Source organism: Sapajus apella, unplaced genomic scaffold, assembly GCF_009761245.1.
Source record: "Sapajus apella isolate SASKATOON/1434 unplaced genomic scaffold, GSC_monkey_1.0 scaffold51, whole genome shotgun sequence".
NCBI classification, from domain to species: Eukaryota; Metazoa; Chordata; class Mammalia; order Primates; family Cebidae; genus Sapajus; species Sapajus apella.
The window spans coordinates 2,475,688-2,485,778 of NW_022436991.1; the positions used below are offsets into that span (position 1 = coordinate 2,475,688).

A 10,091-nucleotide genomic window follows, 5' to 3' on the forward strand; every position below is an offset into this window, starting at 1 on the left:
CAGACAGGGTCTCACTCTGTCACCTAGGCTGGCGTGCAGTGGCACCATCATAGTGATGCAGGACAGATGAGCCCCAAAGAAAGGCTTAGCCTGCGAGGGTTCTTTGCTTTGCCCAGGAAAGAATTCAAGGGGAAGCTAGAGGTAGAAGAAAGCAGCTTTACTGAAGCAATGGTGTCACAGCTCCAGTGGAGTTACAGCTCCGGGATGGCTCCTGCAGAGCACAGCAACCCGTAGGCAGAGGGTGGCAGTTCAGGGCAGTTTTGCAGTCACATTTATAACTCCTTTTAATTATGTGTAGAATAAGGGGTCGTTTATGCAGAAATTTCTAGAAAGGAAGCATTAGCTTTTGGGTCATTGGGTCATGGCCATGGAAAAGGTTGGGAACTCCTGGATATTACCATGACAATAGTAAATTGACATGGTACACATGGGCGTGTCCAATGGAAAGCGGCTTCCACCCCAGCGCTGTTTTAGCTAGTAGTGAATTTGGTCCAGTGTCTCAGCTCTGCCTCTGGGGTCAAGTCCCACCTCCTACCTCAGTAGCTCACTGCAGCCTCGACTTTCTGGGCTCAAGCAATCCTTCCACCTCAACCTCCTGAGTGGTTGGGACCACAGACACACTGCTGTGCCCAGCTGATTAAAACAAATTTTTTTTTGTAATTACAGGGTGTCGCTACAGCACCCAGGCTGTAACATCAATATCTATAGCTGCTTTAAGAGTCTTGCCCTATTGCCCAGGCTAGAGTGCAATGGCACATTCTCAGCTCACTGCAACCTCCGTCTTCCGGGTTCAAGCAATTTCCTCAGCCCACTGAGTAGCTGGGATTACAGGCACCCAACAAGATGCCCAGCTCATTTTTTGTATCTTTAGTAAAGAAGGGGTTTCACCTAATTGGCCAGACTGGTCTCAAACTCCTGACCTCATGATCTGCCCACCTCAGCTTCCCAAAATGCTGGGATTACAGGTGTGAGCCACTGCACCAGGCCCAAAAATATTTTTCTAAAACAGATAGAGACACCTGTGAGACACAGCTTGCCTCTTCCTCCTTCGAAGACCTTCGTTAGGGAACTAGTCCATCTGTAAAGGAGGCCACACTGGAGGCTGGAAACTGTGATCACACCTCCTCATCTCCAAATCCCTCACCTTCCCAGGGCCTGTGCAGCTGTGCTGCTGACATGAGTGTGTGTGTTGCTAACTGAAGGCAAGGCAGACAGCCAAGCAAAGGGCACAGAGGCAAAACAGCTCCAAGCTTAGCCATGATGCACAAATGAAATGCTCCAGTTTCTTGCTTGGGAAGTTGGGGAAGAGAAAGAGTGAACCAGCGGCCTCCTAAAAGACCTTCTGTTAAAAGAAGTTCCTCTCCCTGATACTTCAACCTGAGAATCACGAGGACTAGCACTGGCCTTCTTTAGCAGGCTTTAAAGTATGACTATGGTATTGCAGTAATGTGTGGTTTTTAAAACAACTCTTAGGTTTTAAAGATAGATTCTGAAATACTTAGGACTATAATGATATGGAATCTGAGATTTTCTTCAAAATACCAAGGGGTCTGAGGTTTGAGAGGTGGAATGGGATACAGATGAAGCAAGATTGGCCAGGAGTTACTAACAGGTACAGCCAGGTGATGAGTACATGGAGGCTCATTATTCTAATTTATTTCTGTGTATGTTTCAACTTCTACATAATAAAAAGCTTTTAAAAAATCATTGGAGGTTTAGCCCTGTTAGTCATTCACACTTTAGTGGGAATTACACCTATCCTGCTTGAAACAATAGCTTCTTACCCTTTTCTACTCATATACAAGAAGTACTTAAACACTCAGCTTTGCTTGGAATTTAAACTACATGAGGTAAGAGCCTGATCTGAATATACTCAGCTTCAGGTGATTATTAAAAAAAAAAAAAAAAAAATGTCCAGAAATGGTGGCTCACACATGTAATCACCACACTTTGGGAGGTGGAGGTGGGCAGATCACTTGAGGTCAGGAGTTTGAGACTAGCCTGGTCAATATGGTGAAATCCTGTCACTACTAAAAATACAAAAATTAGCCGGGTATAGTGGCACACGCCTGTCATTCCAGCTACTAGAGAGGAGGAAGCAGGTGAACTGCTTGAACCCAGGAGGTGGAGGCTGCAGTGAGCCTAGATAATACCACTGCACTCCACCCTGGGCAACAGAGAGAGACTCTGTCAAAAACAAACAAACAAAAACAAAACAACGACAACAAAAAACCTCAAATCAAATCTTTCATTTTAAGTATCAGTTTAATGTAGATCTCAGCTCAGAGTTTTTCACTCTGCGTCCTTATACAGAATCCAGTATTTTACTGAAAAGTGCAGGCTGCTCTTACATAAAAATGACTTCTGGATACATGAAAAGTGTTGGAACCCATCAGTGCCAGTTTATGAAGCAAGCACTGGTGGTGTAACTGCTCCCAAGGTCCTGGCTGCTTTAGAAATTTTTACACTTTATTAAAATGATGATCACATTCACAGTTATCTACAGCATGTGATTATGAGTGTATTTTTTACCAGCTTGATGTTTAAGCTTACTTTTCCATTAATAGCAACTCTACCATTATAATGGGAACAAATGTTGCTAATACACCATTTATTTTACCCACGAGAAAAATTCAGGGACTAACTACACTCAAACAGTAAATTATAAGTGTCTTATAATTTTAAAAATCAATCATCAGCTAGCTGAGCCCTGCCATATGGAAGGAAGTAAAGTGCTGTTTGCAGAGGACGGACTGGCAATATTGAAGTAGAAGATACACAAGTGGAGCAAACAGCTGGAAAACGGTGCCGGCAAGCAAGACTTGGGAGAGCCAGAAGGCAGCATGAGAGCGCTAAGTCCCGGTAAACAGTGAGTAGAAGGAGAAATGAAGGAAAACGACATCTACTGATCACATACTGATACAAAGCTTTATATAAGTTAGGGCACCGGTGGTAAGCACAAGAAACAGATTCTAACGTAAGCACAAATAGAATTCACTAGAAACAGGGAAGAAAGTGGGGAAAACGGGCTCAGAAAAGAAACTAGGGCCAGGCATGGTGGGTCATGCTTGTAATCCCATCACTTTGGGAGGCCGAGGCACGTGGATCACCTGAGGTCAGGAGTTCAAGACCAGCCTGGCCAACAAGGCGAAACCCCGTGTCTACTAAAAATACAAAAAATTAGCAAAGTGTGGTGGTAGGCATCTGTAATCTCAGCTACTTGGGAGGCTGATGCAAGAGAAATGCTTGAACCCAGGAGGCAGAGCTTGCAGTGAGACAAGATTGTGCCATTGCACTCCAGCTTGGGCAACTGAATGAGACTCTATCTCAAAAAAAACATAAGACAAGGAACTGAAAACAGAGCAATTCTAGCAAGTTCAACATAGAAAACAACTAGAGTTTTATCCAACTCACTGCTATTCATCTGTTGGATAAATGCTTATTTGTTAACTGCTACTGAATAAACGGCCTCCCAAGCACTGCTGCATTCTTATATGACTCCAGAGTTAAAGACCCCATTGGCCTAGCTCAGGTGATGTGCCCAGCCCTGAACCTAAAAGAGGGCAAAGTACTTGGACACACTGTTCCACCCAGGCAGCAAGCTATGGCGGAGAGGCAAGCCCTCCAAACAAGTCAGAACAGAAGCAGGGAGAGGAAGCACAAAGACACCTCCTCTCTACTTCAGGCACTCCTCTGGGTTCTTCATGGGTAATTCCCAAAACAAACCCACTAGCAGGTATTACTGGCTGCGTTTCACTAACAGACAATGTGAGGCTCAGAGATATAAAGAGGTCTGTCCAGGAACATATGGCAGTAAGTGGCAAATCTGAACTCAGTCTGACATGCGATACATGTGCTTTCCAAGTCAACAGGCTGCAGAAGGCAGCAACAAAGTGATGCAGGCTCCAAGTCCAAATGTCACCAACATGTCACACTGTTGTGAAGGCAGCTGCTGAAAAAGAATAGAAAATCTCTGAAGATATGTCCAACCAAAGGAAATGTACTTAAAAGAAGTACAGAAGCAAGAGTCTCAGAAGAGATCTATCTTGAATGTGTCCATTATCTTTTATCTTGAAAACCTTGCTGAGAACAATTGTTTCTCTTCTGATGTGTTAGAATTTCAAGAAGGATGGGCAAGTTTACAGAAGAAATTCTGAGCATCATCACTAACAGTCCCTAAGAAGTGGGGAGGAATTATCTAAAGAAGCTGTGGTTAGGTACCAACCTCTGCAGAACTGCTGTCGAAGACACGGCTCCAGGCCTGTGGGTAGTATAACCCTACATCTGCACTTCAATCCTCTGTCCTGACCATTAGAACAGGTGTGATCTGCCTCACCCATAAGACGACAAGTCCCTAAACACAGGCACTGTGTCCCACTCATCTATGTAACTTAAGGCCATGCTTGGCATGAGGAAAAGCTAATGCAATTCACAGAGGAAACACCAATGACTTTGCAACCAAAGTCACTGCAAGTCAAGAAAGAAAGAGAAAAAAAAAGAAAAAAACTCCACATAGGAAAGTGAATGCCACATCAGGGATGTCTCTGTTTCAACCTCACAACTTCCTTGGCTCATCTCCCACAACCATCAACACTGCTGCTCCCAAGGTAGGAAAAGCCACCAAAAGAGGAGAAAACAAGCTAAGGACTGGATACCGAGAAGGCACTCAGTGGACGTGCACAAACTGAGGTGGCGTCATTACTCAATAGCCTCCCTAGGCTCTCCACGCTATGCTTCCTGCTAACATTGAGGGCCAGAGGAAAGTTTGCCTCCTCTACAGAACCCATGGCTCTTACTAGATATCTAATCCTTTTTTTTTTTTTTTGAGGTGGAGTCTCACTCTGTTGCCCAGCCTGGAGTACAGTGGGGTGATCCTGGCTCACTGCAACCTCCACCTCCCAGGTTCAACTGATTGTCTGCCTCAGCCTCCCAAGTAGCTGGGACTACAGGTACATGCCACCACGTCCAGCTAATTTTTGTGAATGGAAACAGATTCTAGCTGGTACACATGATTTCCCCATGTTGGCCAGGCTCCTCTCAAACTCCTACTCTGAAGTGCTGGGATTATAGGTTTGAGCCACCACATCCAATACTGCTTCTTAGCAGCTAAGGACTCTTGGCAAAGTTACTAAATTTCCCAAAGCTTCATCTGTGAACTGGAGACAGCAAGAGTATCCTCCTCAAGGAACTCTTCCGAGAAGCACACATGTTTATCTTCATAAAAGCCCCAGCACAGTGCCTGGATCTAACAGTATGCACCTGACAGCTGCTGCTAATATCACGGGGGCTGTGACATTACTAGTGTTGTACCCTTGCCAGATTAACGTACACCTGCCAGAATTCTCCTGTCCTCCTTGTCTTCCAAAGTGAACAATCACAGGGTGTCAGGAACAATTTTTATACCTAACCCTTGGCTCAAGATGCTCGCCAGCCATTACAAGATGGCTTTACAGCACTAGCTTTAGGTTCTGTGCTGTCCAGGGCACTGGATTCCAGGTCAACAAGCACAAATGTGTCGCATATATTGCAGATGGGTGAGCTACACATACACTCAAAGACACCTACATAAAAAATGCTCAGAAACTCCCTTTGCACTGGGATGAATCACCATGTTTAAGGTGCTCGAATACCTTATTATCTAAAATGAGATGGACTGGGCATGATGACATACACTTGTGATCCCAGTACTCTGAGAGACCAAGGCATGAGTACTGTTGGAGTTCACAAGTTTGAGATCAACTTGGTCACCATCACCTCCTCCTCCATCATTAACAGCTCCTCCACCACCTCCTCCTCCATCAGCAACAACTCCATCATAACCACCTCCTCCATGACTTCTACCACCATCACCTCTTCCTTCCCTTTCACCATGATCTCCTCCTCCACCACCACCTCCATCAGTAACACCCCTGACATTACTACCATCATCTCCTCCTCCAGCAACACCTCCCCCACCTCCTACTCCTCCTCCTCCTCCATCAAATAACAGCTTCATCACAACCACCTCCTCTATCAATGCTCGTACCATCCTCTCCTCTTTCCCTTTCACCGCAATCTCCTCCTCCACCACCACCTCCATCGGTAACATCCCTGGCATTACTACCATCATCTCGTCCTCCATCACTTGAGTTAGAATGCAAGATGTTTCTAAAGGCATCTTCCTTCTTTAGAGTCGACTTAGAGACCAGACACAACAGACAGTAACATTGGCAGCCTGAGCTAGCAATGAGCTTACAGGGTCCCCTTCTAGGGCCCTGGGCCTCTGAAACCCACCCAAGCTCAGGCATGACTCTACAGCAATGAGTGAGTGTTTTCCCTATTATAAAAATAAAACTCACTGTAGAAGATTTAGAAAGAATCGAAAAGTGTATTTGTATCTTTAGCATGCGTACATACATATATACATACATACAGACATAGCTTTTATTCTTTAGAAGTGAAAGGTCTCACATACTTCTTACTGAACCCAGCCAACCAAAGCCTTCTTTTTTTTCCAACATGAATAATGGAAGCACTGAGGGTTGTACCAACTAATGCCTTCATAACAGATCCAGAGAGGAAACTCTGTTCAAAGTTCTCCAGAGAGCAGTGACATTTTTCAGCTCGATTTGGTAATATGACTGTGGCCTTCAGACAGCGTAAATATGTGTGCCATCTCATGCGTAATTTCTTATAGACCCAGCTTGGTTCTTCTCCAATGTCTCCTTAAAGGAGTTGTACCTGATTTTATTACCAGTTTTCATCCAAATCCACTGGGGAATGGGACAATTTTGCTTTTGTTTCTCGGCCAGGAGTCGCTTAATCCTGAAAGTCTTGTGAGAAGACATGGCGAGAAAGCGAGTAAAGCACACACCATGATGGCGGAGAAAGGAAGAGAGCCAGACATAACTTATACCACCACCAAGGGACTATTACAACATGTACACACACCTCATCACAAACACAGCTTCTCAACTTTCCCATCAAGTATGCTAATCATTGATGGTTTCTGAAAAACCTCTTTATCACATCCAAAAATTACCTTTATTCCTTTCATGACAAATATTTTCTATCACAATCCATATGGTTATAAAATGAGTTTTCATTACCTACCAAGATAAACATCTGGCTTTCCTCTTTGAGGCTACTAATGAGATGACTTACATAGATGAATTTCCTAATATTAAGCCATCCTTGCAATCCTAAATAAACCCTATGTTCTGTGTACACTGTTCGCGTAATATGCGATTCAGCTTTCTAGAATTTCTGTATATCTTATACATAAATGATTCTATTTCATAGTTTTCTTTTTTACCCTGTCTTTGTAAGGACTTTTTTTATATCATGGTAATGCATACCTGAACCAAGATACAGATGTATAAAAACCCTCTCAGGAAAGAGAAATAGCAAAGGACTCTTTGTGTATTGCCTTGAAGAGTTTCCTGGAAATCACCATGAAACCATCTACAGTTGCTGTCTTCCAAGGAAGCAGTTCTTTAGTTACTTGTACAACTTTATTCCCAAGTGTTTTGGTCTTCTTCTTTTTTTTTTTTTTTTTTAGGGTGGGGGGGGGGTCCCTTCGACCGGTCTGCCTCATCTTCAATTAATTCTGATAATGAATGTTTTCCGGAAAATAATTCACCTCATCCACATTTTCACATTTAACAGCACAAAGCTGCTGGTGACATTCTCTCCTGTTTTAATCTCCAAATCTGAGCTACATTTGTTTTATTTTTAATGTTACATATATATGTTTTCTCTTATTTCCTTAAGTGCTAGGAATTTCCAATAACTAACTGACATTTTTCAAACGATCAGCTCCTACATCTCTTTCTAAAGTATACTGGTTTTCTCTTGTTTCATTTTGTGGGGCTGAGGGGTTGCTCGGTGGTTCTGCTCACCTGTCTTTAGAACAGCCTGAGCTTATCCTGGAAACTCTCCAAAGCAGCCAATATCAGAAACAAAGACGCACAGACTCCACCGGCCTTACCTCGATGAGCTTTCTTTCATAGGAGCTTGCAAGTTCTTCAGCAACTTCTCCCGGCTTCTGTTCAGTGACTGTAACTTCTCCATCAACACTCCAAAGATTTGGCACAACTTTAGAGAAAGGGAGACATGTCATAAATATTTTATCAGTATCAGAAATTATTCTCCCAGTGGGGGAAAAAAAAAATCTTTCTCAAATGAATTCATGTTGAAAAAGCGCTGAAGAAACACACACACACACACACACACACACACACACACACACACACACACACATTCTCTCTCTCTTTCTCACTAATTACTTCAACACTGGGACATTTTCACCTAAGTACAATAAAAGCAGTGATACGGCCAGGCACGGTGGGTGGTGGGCACCGGTAGCTGCTTAGGAGGCTGAGGTGAGAGGATCGCTTGAGCCCAGGTCAAGGCTGCCATGAACTATGATTGTGCCACTGCTTTCCAGCCTGGGTGACAGAATTAAGACTTTGTCACTTTAAAAAAAGCGATAAGCTGTATTTTTAAAATGCAAGGACTGTCATGAGATAGAAGCACAGGAGTAAGGGAATAACCTTGACACTAGTTTCCATTTCAGGAGAAAACTGGCAAGATGTAACAGCCTCTATTTGTTTGTTTGTTTTGCAAGGGTTAGGGGGAAAGATGGAGTCTCCTCTGTCGCCTAGGATGGAGTACAGCGGCATGATCAATCATATCTCACTACAGGCTTGAACTCCTAGGCTCAAACAATCCTCCTGCCTCTGCCTCCTGAGTCACTGAGACTGCAGGCATATCAGTGCTGTACCAGGCTAGTCCTTTTTTTGTTTTGTTTATTTTAGTTTTTGCAGAGACAAGGTCTCAACATGTTGACCAGACTGGTCTCGAACTCCTGGCCTCAAGTGATCCTCCCTCCTCAGCTTCCCAAACTGCTGAGATTACAGGTGTGAGCTACAGCATCTAGTCCACTTCCATCTTTTATATTTGCCAAATTTCTTTTTCGACAACAAAAAAGTTATCCAGTGAGGTAGTGCCTGCCCACAGCCAGCTGCAGAGCACTAATGGAAGTCAGAGTATGTGTAAAACCAAGGATGCGTATTTATAAACCATACTTAGGATGATACCAAGAAAGGCTCTAGAAAACCTCGAAAACCTACATAGAACGTCAATGCCAAAGACATGTTAAAAAGACTGGCTCCCAGGTCAGACCAGAACGTGCACAGGCGGCTCTGAGAATTGTTTCCATTATTGTGTATATGCTTGCTTTGTAGAGAAGAACAAATAAAGAAGAACTGGGAAAGAACCAGATAGTTCCAAGAAAAGCAGGAAACAAGAACAGGAAAGATCTCCTACACCGATGGCTAAGGAAAAGGTCCATGGCGTGTTTTAAGAAGGTGGATTAGTCTCAAGCCTCAAAACAAACATCAACAATGCAGGATAAGCTTCCTGTGTGTTGTCGGACAAGAAGCCCCTTGGATGCTCTATCAGCTGTATGGAGGGGGTAATGGGCTCAACAAGGATCTGAGACTAGCTCCCCCAACGACAGGGGGCAGCCTTCAGCCAGAAGGTGAAAGTCAGGAAGGCTGAGCAAAACCAGGAGTCAAAACCGAAGCCACTAAGCCTGGCAGCCAAGTCTCCTCGGGCCACACTGTTAGAGCCTGCGAAGCCACAAGGCCCTGAGTGACAGCAGGGAACATACAGAAAGAAGTCCTAAGTCCTGGGCCATGAATACAGGGAGTGGCCCAATCACAGCAGATAACTCAAATAGTTACAGAAAGAAAAACTGTGAAGGACTTCCAGTTAAAGATCAGAGCCTCAACACAGTAATTTACACTCACATCCTCTCAAAATCCCATTCAAATGTCAATTAAGGCCGGGTGTAGTGACTCACCCACCTGCAAAGCCAACATTTTGGAAGGCCAAAGGGGGTGGATCACTTGAGGTCAGGAGTTTGAGACAAGCCAGGCCACCATGGTAAAACCCTCATTTCTACTAAAAATACAAAAATCAGCTGCATGCAGTGGCACACTGCATGTAATTCCAGCTACTTGGGAGGCTAAAGGAGGAGAATCACTTGAACTAGGGAGACAGAGGTTGTAGCAAGCTGAGATCGTGCCACCGCACTCCAGCCTGGG

General features: G+C 44.0%; 1 protein-coding gene across 8 annotated transcripts in view; it reads right to left on the reverse strand.

Moving 5' to 3' along the window:
- SNX29 (sorting nexin 29) overlaps positions 1–10,091 on the reverse strand; it is a 588,630-nt gene that overhangs the window by 277,453 nt on the left and 301,086 nt on the right. For 7 of the 8 annotated variants that reach the window (XR_004258239.1, XM_032243340.1, XM_032243341.1 and 4 more), the window contains one exon: positions 7,970–8,076. Coding sequence is in view for 7 of the 8 variants with exons in the window: in XM_032243340.1 (XP_032099231.1) it covers positions 7,970–8,076 (107 nt within the window). In the remaining variant the exon portion in view is untranslated. Of the gene's footprint in view, positions 1–6,437; positions 8,077–10,091 lie in introns of those variants that run through there. The other variant, XM_032243345.1, reaches the window with a different exon arrangement.